The sequence below is a fragment of the Somniosus microcephalus genome, chromosome 5 (assembly GCF_052327205.1).
Source record: "Somniosus microcephalus isolate GS21.2 chromosome 5, FLI_Smic_1.0, whole genome shotgun sequence".
Lineage (NCBI taxonomy): Eukaryota > Metazoa > Chordata > Chondrichthyes > Squaliformes > Somniosidae > Somniosus > Somniosus microcephalus.
Window position 1 is genome coordinate 136,794,072 of NC_140991.1, and position 18,572 is coordinate 136,812,643.

The 18,572-nt window shown below is 47.2% G+C and overlaps 1 protein-coding gene across 1 annotated transcript in view; it reads left to right on the top strand.

Annotated features, from left to right (window-relative positions):
- LOC147117349 (HEPACAM family member 2-like) overlaps positions 1 to 18,572 on the top strand; it is a 230,023-nt gene that overhangs the window by 193,565 nt on the left and 17,886 nt on the right. Inside the window, exon 8 of the mRNA XM_085988276.1 lies at positions 1,287 to 1,363. Coding sequence (XP_085844402.1) covers positions 1,287 to 1,363 — 77 coding nt within the window. The remainder of the gene's footprint in view (positions 1 to 1,286; positions 1,364 to 18,572) is intronic.

An 18,572-nucleotide genomic window follows, 5' to 3' on the forward strand; every position in this document is an offset into this window, starting at 1 on the left:
ATGCTGTAGAACACTGACAGCACAAATGTCAAAATAAAGTTGGCCACGGCCCCTTTAAGGAAACCGGCTGATGACGCATCATCAAATGACGTCACCAGACCCGCTTCCTCTAATTGGCCGGCAAACGCGCTGGGCGGGCTTAACAAGCCCAGTCAGAGGAAAATCATTTCAGAGGCCGGGATGGATTCAGCAGCAGGGTTGGCCCTGCCACTGACGTCACCCGCCACGGACTCGCCAAGGTCAGCAAAATCGTGGCCTACATTTCCCATCCACAGTAGCCTCCCACTTCCCCTTCCCCAAAGGCTGGATGCTTCATGTGCAAACCCCCTACCTCCACTGATCTGACTTTACCTTACTCAGCACTCCCGCTCCCCTCTTCCTTCCCTGTCACCTCTCCTCTCACTCCCTTTCCCTCTTCCTTCTTGTGTTCCCTGTTTTTCCCCTCTACTGCCTTCCCTCCTTTCCATCCCTGTTTCCTTCTCCCTCTCCCCACATGCAACCTTTGGTGGGTCAGCAGTGGTGGTCCAGATGTAGTTGTAAAGTCAGAAATGTGTCCTCCAAAACACAGCAAATTTCTTCACTGGACATGTGAACCTTGATGTCCAATTTTACTATATGTTCTCTTGGCCAGCAACCTCTGCACTACCATTGGAGTCTTGCAAAATTTAGCCTGTTCAGTCGATAATATATTTGTTACATGGCATAACACTCTGGCGTTATAAACACTATATCCTCCAAATCACCCTCTGGTATCAATGCCCTCTAGTATAGATGGAACTGTTGCGTTTAGTGTGCGTTCATCACACTCCAGATATCACACTTCAAAGTGTCACGCTTTGCAAAACAATCTTAAAACAAGATTTAAGTCAGTCTACCATAGGGAGCCAGAAATGTAGAAGCAGTTACAATTAGACTGTAAGTCACCACAGGAATTTAGGAATACACAGCTGTAGTTACCTGTATTTGGCTATTTTGACCATTTTCCCACAGCAAATATTTTAACAGGTCAGGTCAGGTTAAACGTAACTCCATGTTAGATCCAGACCACAGATTACCCATTAGGAATGCCAACAGAAATTCACTGTTGCATACAATAAGTTTCACATTATCCTACAAATCTTTGATTTTCATGCTTTCAAACCATTATGCTGTATCTTAAAAAGAATAGTATTTGGTCAGAAAAATCACACTGTCATGCATGCATATCCCATACTTGCAAATTTTGGGCTATTTTTCAATAATTCAGAGTTTCCCATACATGCCAATCATTTTCTGTTTGTTTTCAGAGGAACAACAGCCTCCTATGGATGATTATGGAATATATGAATTTGTTGCTGTGCCAGAGCCAGCAGAGTTTCAACAGGTGGGTGTAACAGTCTGCTGAGCAAGACTGGTTTTACAAACATAACATTTGTTTAATGCTTAACAGAACCTCCTATATGCAGCTCTTTAACAATTTGCTTTCATTTTGCTGAATAATCCAAATGTAAATGTAGAGATTGTGCTACTGAAAAAGGTGATTATCATTTGCATCTGGAATTGTTACAGGTCACCCACCACTCAACCTAATCTCACTCAGGGAGCACCTTGTAGAAGTAGTACATTAGGAGCTAGAGCAGTTAAGGTAGCTGGCACAAAGGGTAGCCATGGTAGTAAGAAGTAATTATAAATAGGATATATGGATTTGTTGATATCTTTTGGTGAATGTTCTTCTGGAAAGTAAACATTGTTAGACCACCTAGACTTCAGAGTTCATTTCTATGAATGTTTGCAACTTTTTAGAGTTGGATGGAGACTTGCATTTATAAAACATCTTTCACGACCTCAGGACATCCCAAAGTGCTTTGCAGTCAATAAAGTTTTTCGAAATGTAGTCACTGTTGTAATGTAGGAAACACGGCAGCCAATTTGCACACAGCCAGGTCCCACAAACAGCAATGTGATAATGACCAGATAATCTGTTTTAGTGATGTTGATTGAGGGATAAATATTGGCCAGGACACCGGGGAGAACTCCCCTGCTCTTCTTCAGAACAGTGCCATGGGATCTTTTACGTCCACCTGAGAGGGCAGATGGGGCCTCGGTTTAACATCTCATCTGAAGGACAGCACACCTGACAGTGCAGCATTCCTTCAGTACTGCACTGGAGTGTCAGCCTAGAGTTTCTAGAGTTTAACTTGAACCCACATCCTTCTAACTCAAAGGCAAGAGTGCTACCAACTGAGCCACAGCTGACACAAGGAAGTAGGCCGATGTTTTTGAAGGACTTTCTGAGGGTGAGGGGAGTGGAAGAACAGACAGGTGTGAATCTACTTTTATTTGGTGTGTCAGCATTTGTTCATTGAAAGCACTGGGCTACAAGTTGTCTCCTCCTTTCTCTGGCTGATAGCTCTCCTATTTACATCCTCTTCCTCCTGTGCACCCTTTTAATACTGCTTGGATGGAGGTCCTTCCCTACTGTCTTCTTCATTCATCTTCTTCAGCTTCCGGAAGAAGCAACTCTTTATTCAGAGTGATATTATGCAGGATGTAACAAGTTACTGTAATTCTGCAGGCTCTTGCTGGGCTGTATTGTAGGACTCCACCAGATTTATCCAGGCATCTAAAACAATATTTAAGAATGCCTCAAGTCTGCTCTGTCACATTTCTTCTCGTACCGTGGACCTCATTATATTTGTTCTCCTCCTCTGTCTCCAGAAGCCTTATCAGAGTCATAAGCCATGACTACAGGAGATAACTCTGATCAGCAATTAACAATCCTGATGCATAGCTTTGGGTTATCAGGGCTGGTATGGTGATTGGCATAATGACAGCTTCCTGGCTTTATCCTGGCATTCACATGCAAGATAAAGTGATTCTTATCACAGGCTCGCTGCACATTAATTGAATGAAAGCCCTTCCTGTTCGTGAAAATTGAGAAGATTTTCATTTGAGGCTTTGAGTGCCACATCTATTCCGTCAATTGCTCCTTGCAACTGTGGGCAACCTGCCAGCCGATAGGATTTGATATCCATCTCTCTATCTCTCTCTCTTTCCATTGATAACAAAATGAACTCGAGTGGTGTGTCTGAAGAGAGCATCAATGACCTTCATTATACACTGGTAAGCTGCTTTCTGACTAATGTGACAAAGGTTACCAGATATTGCCTGGAAGGATCCAGTTTCAAAGAAGTTCAAGGCAGTGCTAACTGTGACTGGTACAGACATTGCTCTTCTTCTGGTTAAACTTGGCCATAAATCTTCAAGCAGCAGCTGACATAACTCCTCTTTGCCTTCAGGAGGAAGTACAGCTATCTGAGGCAGTGATGTGCAGATAAATTGAAGTAAGACTTCCTAGGTCTGTAAACTCTGTTGAGTGGGTATCTACGTGCAGAAAACAAATATCTTTGTTCAGCCTCTAATTGCCTCCAAACTAGCCTTTTCATATTATCATCATCCTCTTCAAAACATAGAGAGATGCATAAAAACACAGCTTATATAGTCAGAGAATAATGTCAGATGTTTACAGGTAATCTTTCTAACTGCCATTTATCACACCTCGGCAGAGAGATAATCACAGCAATCAAAGGTGTAAATGGTGTCCAAACAGGTCAGTCAGGAAAACATTACATCAAAGAACCTCCCACTCTCTGACGTCATGACGTCATCATGTTTCCCGCCGTTCGGGCCTTCTTTGATGTAATGTTTTCCTGACTGACCTGTTTGGACACCATTTACACCTTTGATTGCTGTGATTATCTCTCTGCCGAGGTGTGATAAATGGCAGTTAGAAAGATTACCTGTAAACATCTGACATTATTCTCTGACTATATAAGCTGTGTTTTTATGCATCCCTCCACTTCACCTGACGAAGGAGCAGCGCTCCGAAAGCTTGTGATTTCAAATAAAGCTGTCGGACTATAACCTGGTGTTGTGTGATTTCTTACATAATTTTAATTTGAGTCAGGATTGGAGTGGAAGTTAGGCGAAATGGAGCAGGATCATCGGCCACGCCCCCCATTTAAACAATGCAGAGCATGCTCTGGGCGGCCTTACTTCGGGGCCGGATTTGAGGTAGTGGACTTTTATAATCTATATATGAGCAGCTCTTAGCAGACAAAGCTCAGCTCATATTTAACAAATCTTCTGGTGTGGCAAAACCACCAATGATCTTCTGTGCAAATGCATAACTGTCTTTAACCCAATGCTACAGCATCTGTGTTTGTTGGTTGAGTATAAATAAGCTTTCTGCAAAAGCCCTGAAACAACGTGATGACGTCATCACGTTGGTCACGTGATGCCTTGAATGGCGGGAAACGTGATGATGTCATTGTGGTGTATGTGCCTTTAAGAGCAATTATGGTGTATGTGCCTTTAAGAGCCCCAGGTGTGCGTAATGCCGGTAATTGCCACTTGGGCTATATAAGCCTGTGTATTGTGTATATCCTTTAGAAACCCCCCCCAGACTTGCTTAGTAAATACCTATGAACCAACTCCTGTCTTCAGTGTCTTTATCTACACACGGACACTACAGTGGCGACAAGGATGGGATAGGGACTTACCTGCAATTCGGCAGCACCTCAAGGACATCGATTCCTCCAGCGTCCAGAAGACTCAAGGAAGTAAGAGAAACTGTGGTTTCACCAGCTGGCCAAGCTGGTGACAGGTACTGCGCTAATCCTTCCTGGGCATCAGGCTGGAGCTCCAGCGGCGGGCTACAGCTGAGGCGGGCAGCGAAATCGGAGGCAAGCAATAACGGACTGGGAGGGTGCACTCGAGAGACGGCCGGCGCGGCAAGCAGGTCAGCGTTTAGACCTCCATCGGGAACGAGTCTCCAACAGTGAATAAACGGAAACCACAGTAAAACAGCGTTGTTATCGGTAGCAGCGGCGGGAAAGCGCGAGAAGCGCCATATCGTTGCTACAGAGAGAAAAAAAAAAGCGCGGGAAGCGCCATATCTTTTCTGAAATGCCTAAATCTGGTAATATTGAGGCTTTTGATGGCGAAATAGAAGATTGGACCACATATGTGGAAAGAGTAGAGGTTTATTGCACTGCAAATGGAATAACAGATGAAAAAAAAGCTTCAGTACTTCTGAACTTAATGGGCGCGAAGACATACGGGCTGTTACGAAATTTAATCACTCCAGCCAAACCAAAGGACAAGACTTTTAAAGAAATTGTTGATACCCTGCAGGAGCATTTAAACCCAACACCGCTGCTGATAGCGGAACGATTCATGTTCTTCAAGAGAAATCAACACAAGAATGAAAGTAATGCTGATTACCTAACCGAATTAAGAAAGCTATCAAAGTACTGCCAATTCGGAGCAGGTCTATCGGATTATCTTCGAGACAAATTTGTTTGCGGTCTCTTAAGTGAAGGAACACAAAAAAGACTGCTTTCTGAAAAAGATTTAACATTGGACAAAGCTTTCAGTATGGCTGTATCATACGAAGCAGCAGCAAAAGGAGCTGCAGAGATACAACAAGAGACACAGGACTTTGGCACCCATAAAATGATACAGGAGTTCGGAAGATGTTATCGCTGCGGCAGATCCACCCATAACCAGAGGGACTGCTGGTTCAAGGGCAAAGCATGCAGGCAATGTGGTAAGATTGGACACATTGTATGGGTATGCCAATCTGGACAAAATAAATCCACTGACAGAAAACAAAAAATCAATAAAGAAAAGTACAGGAAGGTACAAATGATGACGGACAATAGCTCCGAAGACCAGAATAGCGATAGCGACTCCGGAAACAAGAGACTAAGCTGTCTCAAATTACATAATGTACTTGCCAAAGAGGATTACCAAACCATTTGGGTTACCCTCACAATAGCAGGGTCCCCAGTTAAAATGGAGCTAGATACAGGATCAGCTCTAACCGTAATGAATCGACGAGATTACGAGAGGCTATTTTCGCATATACCTCTAAAAGACACATCCATTATCTTAAAAACATATACAGGGCAGAAAGTCTACCCCAAAGGAAAAATAAGGGTGCCTGTGGTATACAACGGCAAAGAAATACAAAAGTTGTATTTATACATTCTACAAGATGGTGGTCCACCGTTGTTGGGACGTGAATGGATAAGGAAGATACGTTTAGACTGGCACTCCATTCAGGCACTGACGGTGACCAGTAAGGAAAAAAACAATGATGACATCATACCTGAACGATTAAAAGACATCTTGGCCAACGCCAAAGAAGTGTTTCAAGAGAAACTAGGAACCTTGAAAGGCATCACCGCCTCAATAAAAGTGGAAGATACAGCAATTCCAAAATTTTTTAAGGCAAGACCGGTGCCATACGCAATACGTCCGGCAGTCGAGGCAGAGCTCAAGAATTTGGAAAAGGCAGGCGTATTATCCAAAATAGATTGGCGCGAATGGGCAACACCCATCATTCCAGTCATGAAAAAAACATTGAAAAATAACTCTGAGGAACAGAAAAAAATTCGCATCTGTGGGGACTTTAAGGTGACTGTAAACCCGGTCCTTCACACGGTACAGTATCCTCTTCCGAGGATAGAAGATATTTACGCCTCACTATCCGGAGGGAAACGTTTCACAAAAATTGACTTGGCACAGGCATATCTACAGATGGAGGTTGAGGAGACCTCTAAAAAATATCTCACAATAAACACACACAAAGGCCTGTACCAGTACAATCGACTGGTTTTTGGAATAGCATCAGCTCCAGCTATCTGGCAAAGAGCTATGGAGCAAGTCCTGCAAGGGATTCCGGGGACTCAATGCTACCTAGACGACATCCTTATAACAGGAGAAAACGACAACGAGCACCTTGCCAATTTGGAGCAGGTGCTCACTAGGCTGAAAGAACGGGGCCTACGTGCAAATCACCCCAAGTGCGAATTTTTCCAAAATCAGATATCATATTGTGGCCACATAATTAATAAGGAAGGGTTGCATAAGTCACCTGAAAAAATTGAAGCAGTTATAAAAGCCCCAGCACCTGAAAATGTTTCACAATTAAGGTCATTCCTGGGATTAATAAATTACTATCATAAATTTTTACCGAACTTATCAACTATTCTACACCCTCTTAATGATCTTCTACACACAGGAGTGATTTGGAAATGGAACGAAGACTGTAAACGTGCCTTCCATAAATGTAAAGACTTAATCACATCCGAGAAAATTTTGGCTCATTACAACCCATCACTACCAATCAGACTGGCGTGCGATGCATCCCCTTACGGCATAGGAGCAGTATTGTCCCATAGATTCCCTGATGGCTCGGAACGGCCGATAGCTTTTGCGTCACGCTCATTGAACTCAGCTGAGCGTAACTATGCCCAGATAGACAGGGAAGCACTCAGCCTGGTATGGGGAGTGAAGAAATTCAACCATTACCTACACGGACAAAAATTTACCTTGCTGACTGACCATCAACCCCTCATCTCCATATTCAACCCTAAAAAAGGTGTCCCCATTATGATGGCACAAAGACTACAGAGGTGGTCCCTTTTTCTAGGGGCACACCAATACAACATTGAATACAAAGGGTCAAAACAGCATGGGAATGCTGACGGTTTATCACGCCTACCGTTGCCAATGATAGAAGAGGCACCCACAGTAGGCCCAGTAGAGATATTCCACTCTACCATAGTGGAATGTCTACCGGTGACAAATTCTGCCATTGAAAGGGAGACAAGAAATGACCCTACTCTCTCTCGGGTCTACGATTTAACAGTGAAGGGATGGCCAGCACATGGCGAACCACTGTTGCCAGCATTCTCGCAAAGAAGAGAACAGCTGTCAGTGTGCCGAGGAACCTTGATGTGTGGATCCAGAGTGGTGATTCCACCCAAACTCCAGGATAAAGTGCTAAAGGAGCTTCACGAGGGGCATCTGGGTGGAGTGAAAATGAAGAACCTAGCTAGGGCGTTTGTATGGTGGCCAGGTATCGATGGAGACATCGAAGACATGACCAAGAGCTGCCTAGGATGCCAGAAGGTCCAAAATGCTCCGCCACAGGCCCCTCTACATCCATGGGAGTGGCCCTCATCTCCCTGGCAAAGGGTGCACATCGACTTTGCTGGTCCATTTATGGACTCAATGTTCTTAATCGCAGTTGATGCACACTCCAAGTGGCCGGAGGTAATAAAGATGTCCTCCACCACCACGGAAAAAACCATCACAGTATTAAGGACCATATTTGCCAGGAATGGGCTGCCGGAGCAGATATGTTCTGATAATGGACCGCAATTTGTGTCCGAAGAATTCAGAAAGTTCTTAAAGAACAATGGGGTAAAGCACTACACGTCCGCCCCATACCATCCCGCCACCAATGGATTGGCTGAAAGGTTTGTCCAGACCTTCAAGAAGGCCATCAAGGCCATGGGTAATGAAGACATAAAACTTCAGCACAAGGTGGATAACTTCTTATTTGCATATAGGAATGCAACGCATATGGTTACTAACCAAACTCCCGCCATGATGTTCTACAATAGAAACCTAAGATGCCGGCTGGATTTGGTCAAGCCCAACATCCGAAGGGACGTGGAGAACCGGCAGTTTCAGGGCATGAATGAAAGGCCAACTAGGGCCTTCCAGATAGGCCAACCGGTTTTGGCCCGGGACTACCGTACCGAGAAATGGCAGCCTGGAACTATCTGCACACGGTTAGGACCACTGATATATACCGTGGACATCGGAGACAGCATAATAAGGCGCCATGCTGACCAAATCATCAAGTCATCCGAAAAGGGACAACCTACACCACCACTCTATACATCTAACGATGAAGTAGAGATACCCATATCTACCTCCGATCCGGTAATACTGGAGCCCGATGAACCCGACACTGGCCTTCAAGCCGAATCAGCCTTGCCAGAAGAACCTACTACACCACCAGAAACTACTACACCACCGAGGCGTTATCCGGACCGAGTCAGGAAGCCTCCTGAGAGACTGACTTATAATTAATTAATACAGCAATGTATATTATTTTGCATATAACATGTAATTAATAATTACTTAAAATATGATGTACTAGTTAGCTAGAAGGGGAGGAATTGTGGTGTATGTGCCTTTAAGAGCAATTATGGTGTATGTGCCTTTAAGAGCCCCAGGTGTGTGTAATGCCGGTAATTGCCACTTGGGCTATATAAGCCTGTGTATTGTGTATATCCTTTAGAAACCCCCCCCCCAGACTTGCTTAGTAAATACCTATGAACCAACTCCTGTCTTCAGTGTCTTTATCTACACACGGACACTACAGTCATGACTTCAGAGAGTGGGAGGTTCTAAGCCCAGACCTTGTGTAACAAGCTACTGAAAAGACCTGTTTGCTGTTGCTCCTGCATGTTTTTGTTTTGTTCACTTGTTTGATTAAATTCAGTTGAATTATTGAACTGACTCGACTTCAGTGCTTCAGTTCGGGATAGATCGATTCCTACATTGGTGACCCCGAAGCTTCGCGGACGATTTTCGAGGAGGAAAGTTCGAGAACAAGATGGATGTGAACACAGCGAGTTTGAAGCACCCTCAATTTTGGGAAAGACAGGCAGCCTCCTGGTTCGTGCAAGCGGAGGCTCAGTTCCAACATCGGAGCATTGTGCTGGATCAGACCCGTTACCTTTACGTGGTCTCCGCACTGGACAGCTTGACGGCTTCCCGAATCATCAGCCTGCTGGAGAACCCGCCTGTGGATGACAAGTATGAAACGCTTAAGGCGCGCCTTATGCAAATATTCAGTCTCACGAAAGCGGAGCGTGCACAACGTTTGCTCGCACTCCCCGGGTTAGGCGACGCTAAACCTTCCGAGTTGATGAGCCAAATGCTCACACTCCTCGGGTCTGAGCCACAGTGTTTTCTGTTTCGGGAACTGTTCCTGAGCCAGCTCCCTGAGCAGGTACAAGCGGCCCTCGCCAGGTCGGAGGCTACGGACGGCGTAGCGCTCGCGGCCGAAGCCGACACCATTCACGCGGTGATGCAACAGTACTGTGCCACTTCGAAGCATCCCGCCTCGAGGAACCCCGCCTCGGCGCCTCCACAGACCGGCCTCTGTTACTACCACGCCCGGTTCGGACCGAAAGCCAGATACTGCTGACCCCCATGTAGTTTCGTGCCACCGGCACCGAGAAAGCAGCAAAACCGTGCGCGAGAACGGAAGAACGACACCGAGGTCGGGTTCGCGTCCACAATGACGGTTGGTGATTCCGGGAAATTGTTGTATATCACCGACTCCATTTCGGGCCGGCGGTTCTTGTGCGACACGGGCGCCCAGTGCAGCATCCTCCCCGCTTCGCCCCTCGACGTCGGGTCCGGGAGGCGTGGTACTCCACTACAGGCCGCCAATGGCAGCGCTATCCGTACATTTGGGATGCGGCGAATCCGGTTGAGTCACGGCGGGCAACTCTTCCACTGGGAGTTTATAACCGCCAAAATACCACTAGCAATCCTCGGCATTGACTTTTTCTGTGCTAATAACCTACTGGTCGACGTATGTAATCGCCGCCTGATTCACGCCGCCTCATGGGCCCCCATCCCCTGTTTTCGGGGCTCAGGCGCAGCCCCCGCGCTCGCCTGCGCCGAGTCGACACCCGGCGACTTCACCCGCCTGCTCAAGGAATTTCCGGAGCTCACTCGACCCACCTTCTCGGCGACGACCGCCAAACATGGTGTTGAGCACCATATCACGACGACCGGCCCCCCGGTTTATGCCCGCGCTCGACGTTTGGAGGCCAGCAAACTCGAGGCTGCGAAGGCGGAATTCGCTACCATGGAGCAGTTGGGCATCGTTCGCTGGTCCGATAGTCCCTGGTCATCTCCACTGCATATCGTGCCAAAGCCAGGCGGTGGGTGGCGGCCCTGCGGCGATTATCGGCGCCTCAATGAGGTCACGACTCCGGACCGGTACCCGATACCGTACATCCAGGATTTTCCCGCTCATTTAGCAGGCAATTCGTTTCTTTCCAAGATCGACCTCGTCCGGGAGTACCACCAGGTGCCCGTCCACACCCAGGACGTCCAGAAGACGGCGGTCATTACCCCGTTTGGACTTTTCGAATTCTTACGAATGCCTTTCGGTCTCAAAAATGCGGCGCAGGCGTTCCAACGCCTCATGGATTCGGTGCTACGAGACCTCAAATTCCTTTTCGTGTACCTTGATGACATCCTCGTCGCCAGCACTTCAAAGGAGGAGCATCTACAACACCTGCGCATCCTTTTCCGCCGCCTCCAGGAGCATGGCCTTATAATTAATCCACACAAGTGTCAATTCGGACTGAGGCAGATTGTTTTTCTGGGCCACCGCATCACGGCAGAAGGGGCACTGCCACTCCAGGCGAAAGTGGCAGCCATCGCTGCATTTCCACGGCCACAATCCGTCAAGGCACTCCAAGAATTCCTCGGCATGGTAAATTTTTACCATCGATTTGTCCCCCGGGCCACACAGCTCATGCGGCCGCTCTACGAGGCACTCTGAGGGAAGCCGGGGAAAGAACCTGTGTCTTGGATGCCGGAGATGGACTGCGCTTTTGGGGACACGAAGGAGGCCCTCGCCAATGCGACCATGTTGGCGCACCCACTGCCTGGCGCCACCATCGCGCTCACGACGGATGCGTCGGACTATGCCGTCGGCGCCGTGCAAGAGCAATGGGTCGATGGGACATGGCAACCGCTGGCGTTTTTTAGTCGCCAGCTGCGTAGTAACGAACGTAGCTACAGCATGTTCGACCGGGAGCTGTTGGCGTTGTTCCTGGCCATCCGCCACTTTCGCTTTTTATTGGAAGGACGCCAATTCACCGCGTTTGTCGATCACAAGCCCCTGACGTTTGCCATGGCCAAGACGACTGAGCCATGGTCAGCCCGGCAGCAACGACAACTCACCTTCATTTCTGAGTTTACCACCGACATCCGGCACGTGGCTGGGAAGGACAACGTGGTTGCCGACTGCCTCTCATGTGCGACCGTCCAGGCCGTCCAACTGGGGCTCGATTATTCGCTCATGGCAGCTGACCAAGCGACTGACCCGGAAACGCAAGCTTTCTGCTCTGATTCGTCCTGCCTGCAGCCAGCAGATGTGCCTTTCCATTCGGCCGGCACCTCCTTGCTCTGCGGCGTCTCCCTGGGAGACCCACGCCCGATCGTTCCGTTGTCCTGGCGCAGGAAAGTATTCGATGTCGTTCACGGACTTGCACACCCGGGCGTGCGGGCTTCACAGAAATTGTTAACGTCCAAATTCGTCTGGAGGGGAATGAGAAAAGATGTGCGCGACTGGGCCAAGACCTGCGTTGTGTGCCAGAGGGCGAAGGTACAGCGCCACGTCAAAGCTCCTGTCGCCATTTTCGAGGTACCGGAGCGGCGATTCGATCACGTTCATGTCGACCTCGTGGGCCCACTACCACTGTCACAAGGGTTTACGCATCTTCTGACAATCGTCGACCGTACCACCAGGTGGCCGGAGGCCATTCCTTTAATGTCCACCACCTCCGCGGATGTCGCCCGAGCTTTTCTTTCGTCCTGGGTTGCTCGTTTCGGTGTTCCATCGGACATTTCGTCGGACCGCGGGCCGCAGTTTTCGTCTGCTTTGTGGAACGCCGTGGCTTCAAGTTTGGGCACCAAGCTCCATCGGACCACGGCTTACCATCCGCAGGCCAACGGGTTATGCGAACACTTTCACCGCTCTTTGAAGGCGTCCCTGCGGGCCACCCTCCAAGGGAGCGCATGGGTGGATAAGTTGCCATGGGTGATGCTCGGGTTGCGCACAGTGCTTAAAGAGGACCTGCAGGCATCAGCCGCTGAACTAGTTTATGGCCAGCCACTCAGGGTGCCCGGCGACTTTCTTCCATCATCGACGCATCCGTGGTCTGCAGCTGAACAACTGGAGGCTCACCGGGCCGCAGCGCACTCTTTCCGGCCCATTCCGACTTCACAGCATGGACTGCCCGCGTCACATGTTCTGCTGGAGCTTATGAGGGCTAAAATTTTTTTCGTCCGACAGGATGCCCACCGTAGTCCTCTCATGCCGCCATACGCAGGCCCTTTCCAAGTACTGCAGGCGGGCGCCAAGGGTTTTCTAGTGGACAACGGAGGTAAACCCGACCACATTTCCGTGGACCGCCTCAAGGCTGCACACCTGGATCTCGAGCAGCCAGTCGAGGCAGCACAGCTGCCACGTCGTGGCCGACCGCCCGCGAGCGCCGCGCCTGGCCCTTTGGCCCCGCAACCTAGCTCATCTCCTGCACCATCCATTCCTCTCCGGGAATATCGGAGTAGCTCCGACAGGACTGTCCAACCTCCTCTGCGATTGACCTTTGCGATTAAAGACACTTCTGGGGGGGTGCATGTGGCAAAACCACCAATGATCTTCTGTACAAATGCATAACTGTCTTTAACCCAATGCTACAGCATCTGTGTTTGTTGGCTGAGTGTAAATAAGCTTTCTGCAAAAGCCCTGAAACAACGTGATGACGTCATCACGTTGGTCATGTGATGCCTTGAATGGCGGGAAACGTGATGACGTCATGACGTCAGAGAGTGGGAGGTTCTAAGCCCAGACCTCGTGTAACAAGCTGCTGAAAAGACCTGTTTGCTGTTGCTCCTGCATGTTTTTGTTTTGTTCACTTGTTTGATTAAATTCAATTGAATTATTGAACTGACTCGACTTCAGTGCTTCAGTTAGGGATAGATCGAAACCTACACTGGTGTATTAATAGACAATATTACCTTCCCGAAAGATTGTAACTATATCTAATTGAATGGTCTGGCTGTGCTAATCACCATCTTGTGATTTAGGAACCATAAATCCAGATAACTTTTTATATCTGCTTTGATGGAGTGATAAAATTACAGAGGAGAGCATGCAGTGAAACAACTGAAATAGCTTTTATAGATTTTTATTGCAACTAGCCCTCAGGGGAAAACAAATTCTCCAAATGTTTGACCTGAGAAATGATAACTTAATTCGTCTTTCCAAAGTAGTTAGATTGGACAATGCAGATCTGAGGAGAAACTGAAGCATCACTAACTGTCCAGAATATTAATGAACATAAGAAATAGGAGTAGGAGTCGGCCATTTGGCCCTTCGAGCCTGCTCCACCATTCAATAAGATCATGGCTGATCTTCTACCTCAACTCTACTTTCCTGTACTATCCCCATATCCCTTGATTTCCTTAATATCCAAAAATCTATCGATCCCTGTCTTGAATAGACTGAATGACTGAGCCTCCACAGCCCTCTGGGGTAGAGAATTCCAAAGTTTCACCACCCTCTGAGTGAGGAAATTTCTCCTCACCTCAGTCCAAAATGGCCAACCCCTTATTCTGAGACTGTGACCCCTGGTTCTAGACTCCCCAGCCACGGGAAACATCCTCCCTGCATCTACCCTGTCAAGCCCTGTAAGAATTTTGCATGTTTCAATGAGATCACCTCTCATTCTTCTAAACCCTAGAGAATATAGGCCTAGTCTACTCAATCTCTCCTCATAGGACAATCCCCCCATCCCAGGAATCAGTCTGGTGAACCTTTGTTGCACTCCCTCTATGGCAAGTATATCCTTCCTTAGGTAAGGAGACCAAAACTGTACACAATACTCCAGGTGTGGTCTCACCAGGGCCCTATATAATTGCAGTAAGACATCTTTATTCTTATACTCAAATCCTCTTGTAATAAAGGCCAACATACTATTTGCTTTCCTAATTGCTTGCTGTACCTGCATGTTAACTTTCAGTGATTCGTGAACAAGGATACCCAGGTCCCTCTGAACACCAACATTTCTCAACCTCTCACCATTTAAAACCACCATTTAAAAAATATTCTGCTTTTCTATTTTTCCAACAAAGTGGATAACTTCACATTTCTTCACATTATATTCCATTTGCCATGTTCTTGTCCACTCGGTTAGCCTGTCTATATCCCCTTGGAGCCCACCCAGCTTTGTATCATCAGCAAACTTGGATATATTACATTTGGTCCCCTCATCCAAATCATTGATGTAGATTATTCACTAGGGTAAGGGTTAAATGATGCGACACCACATGAACTTTGACAATGTATAAAATAATGTTTGATTAAAAGTTTGTATATACTGGGGCTGAATTTCATCCCTCTCCACTTCCCCCGCCCCAGTGTCAGTCAGATGGTTGTTTCTCTACTGCACATATCTGGAGGTGCAGCTGAACTCAGATGAATTTCTGACTTGGGTTAATTTGCATGGCTCGGTCTTCACCACGGCATGGAAACATCCCAGAGGGTTTCAGGGCACCTAGATCAGTGGGAGGAAACTTGGATGATGCTGTAGGTGTCTGTTGGCTTTGGGGACTTCTGCCTGCTGGTCAAAAACAATAACTAAATGTGCTTCAGCCCTGTTGCTCCCCTTTGCTGGACCTGAAGAATAAAATAAAACATACTGTGATATCCGAGTGGTAAGGTCAGAAACTGAGAGAAGCGAGATATTAGGAACAAAACCCAACTGTTTATTTACACGGTGTAGCAGAGAGACATAGCTCTTACAAGCTGGAGGCCAGGCACATTTCTTATTGCACGAGCCAAGATGGAGGATGAACCTCTGAGTCATACCCATAATGCAATGCCACATTACCGTATTAACTGGTGTACCAGGACATTGAATACATGACCCATTACCTTAAAAGCTGGTGAATGTGAACCCTTAATATTTGGCTCCATCTGGTGGATAACTTAAACATTACATCCCAGATTACGATATCCCTCCCCTCTTAAGTTGAACATTAATTTCTTAACAACATTCTTAAAAAGTCCCATAAGGAAACTCCTTTAACGATAACCCATACTGAACGAATCTAGCAGGTCGTGATCAATCTCTCTGGCGGCTTGTGAGTCCTTGGTGAACGTCTTACAGTCAAGCCCCTGCTTGGTTGTGGTAGAGCCACCTGCTCCTCTGGAGCAGTACTCAGAGAATCTGCCTCTGCTACGATAGTTTCCTCTTGACGAAGGGGTCCAGGTGGAACTGGCTCTGTTTGTGGTGGTGGTACCACCGATGCATTTGGATAACTGGGGGCCAACTTGTCCTCTGACATCTCCTCTGGAACCTTCATTTCGATTTCCCCTTGTCTGGTCAGTATCTGATCTACATGTTTGCGTACTACCTGACCAGTTCCCACCATGACCGTATATGATACTGGACCGGTCATTGAGTCTATGACGCCAGGAATCCATTTTGGACCATAACTGAAATTCCTGGTAAGGACCGCATCTCCTTCTCCAAAACTGCGGCTCTTTGTCCTTCTGTCATGGTTCTCCTTTTGTTTGATTTGTCGGTTTTCCACCTTCCTTTTTAGATCTGGGTGAACCAGGTCAAGAGTGGAGCATAGTCAACGTCCTAACAACAGCTCAGCAGGAGAGAGTCCTGTGGTAGATTGAGGTGTTATTCTGTAGCTGAACAGAACTCGTGACACCTTAGCTGCCAAACTCCCTTCCGCACTTTTTGTCATCATCTCCTTAAATGTTTGTATGGCTCTCTCCGCAAGTCCTTTTGAAGACGGATGATATGGAGCTGAGGTCACGTGCACTATGCCATTGTTTCTCATGAACTCTTTTGTTTCGGTACTCACAAAACACGTGGCATTGTCACTTACTACGATCTCTGGTAGCCCTTGATTACTAAAACTCCTACGCAGGCAGCCTATAGTAACAGTAGATGAAGCAGAATTTACAGGATAAACATCCATCCATTTGGAATGGGCATCAATGATTATGAGGAACATCTTTCCCATGAATGGACCCGCATAATCTAAGTGCAATCTTCTCCATGGTTTATCCGGCCACTCCCAGGGGTGGAGAGGAGCCGCTGCTGGTGCCTTCCTGTGTACTTGACAAGTGCTGCATGTCTTGACTAGATTTTCTATCTCCTCATCTAGCTTTGGCCACCACAAGTAACTCCTTGCCAAGGCTTTCATACGCAAAACTCCAGGATGACAATGATGTAGTTGCCCTAGGATAGACTGTCATGCTGGCTGTGGAATAATCACTCGTGCTCCCCACAACACGCAACCATCCTGCACACCCAACTCTGTCTTCCTGACACTGTAAGGTATGAAATCAGTCCCTTCCGGATGCTGTAGCCAACCCCTCATCACATATTCTTGGACTCTAGACAGTACTGGATCTTTACTGGTCCATGTCCTTACTTGTTCTGCGGTCACAATTGCCGTGTCCGTGTCCTCCAACATCAAAACTCTGTCCTCTGGAGCTGCACGGATAGGTGTACCTGGCAGTGGAAGACAGCTCAAGGCATCTGCGTTCCCATGGTACTTGCCCGCCTTGTAAACGATGATATACTCATATGCCCTCAACGTCACTGCCCACCTCTGGATCCGGGGTGACACCATCTGTGGTACTGCTTTCATTTCATTAAAAAGAGATAGAAGAGGTTTATGATCGGTACATATGGTGAATTTCCTGCCATATATGTATTTGTGAAACCTCTGTAACCCAAACATTACTGCTAACCCCTCTTTATCTAACTGGGAATAGTTTTTTTCTGCCGGTGTCAGAGTTCGAGACATAAACCCTATTGGTCTTTCTGTTCCAACTTCCAAGCTGTGTGAAAGAACCGCCCCCACCCCGTAAGGTGAAGCATCACAAGAGAGAATTATGTCTTTCTCTGCATTGTAGTGAACCAGCACATCCGAGGACAGCATCAGTTTCTTGGACTATTCAAATGAAACCCTCTGTTCCCCTTTCCACTGCCACTGTGTCTCCTTGTGCAGAAGTTTGTGAAGAGGTGCTAACACTGTTGCCAAGTTTGGTAAAAATCTGTTATAATAGTTTAGCAGTCCCAGGTAAGCTTTTAACTCAGTCACATTGGTAGGAGCTGGGGCCTCCTGCAGTGCTTGTACCTTCTCCTTGATTGGATGGAGCCCGGTGGCATCCACTCTGTGTCCCAGGAACACGGCCTCATTCCCCAGGAAAGTGCACTTACTCCTCTTGAGCCGTAACCCAGCCTTATCCAATCTTTGTAGTACCTCTCTCAGAGTGCTCAGATGCTCCTGGTCAGTTCTTCCCGTCACCAGAATGTCATCCAGATAGATTGAAACATGTGGGATCCCTTGCAGTACACCCTCGATAGTCCTCTGGAAAATAGCTGGACTAGATGAGACACCATATGGTAAGCGGTTATAGGTAAACAAACCCTTGTGTGTATTTATGGTTACATACTTCTTGGATTCCTCATCTAGTGTAATCTGCAAGTATGCATGACTCATATCTAGCTTTGTGAATTTCTTCCCTCCAGCCAGGTTTGCAAAGAGATCCTCTGTTTTGGGAATAGGATACTGTTCTAGTTTAGACACCCTATTTACTGTCAATTTATAATCTCCACAGAGTCTTACCGAATTGTCTGGTTTTAAAACAGGTACAATGGGAGTTGCCCATTCTGAACATTTCACGGGTTCCAGAATGTTCTCTCTCAAAAGACGGTCAAGCTCAGCCTCTACCTTCGGTTTCATGGCATACGGCACAGGTCGTTGTTTAAAAACCCTTGGCAGTGCCTCCTTGTCTGCATAAATCTTAGCTGGGGGGCCATTAAATGTGCCAAGTTCTTCCTTGAACACATTCTCATGTTCAATCAACACTTCTT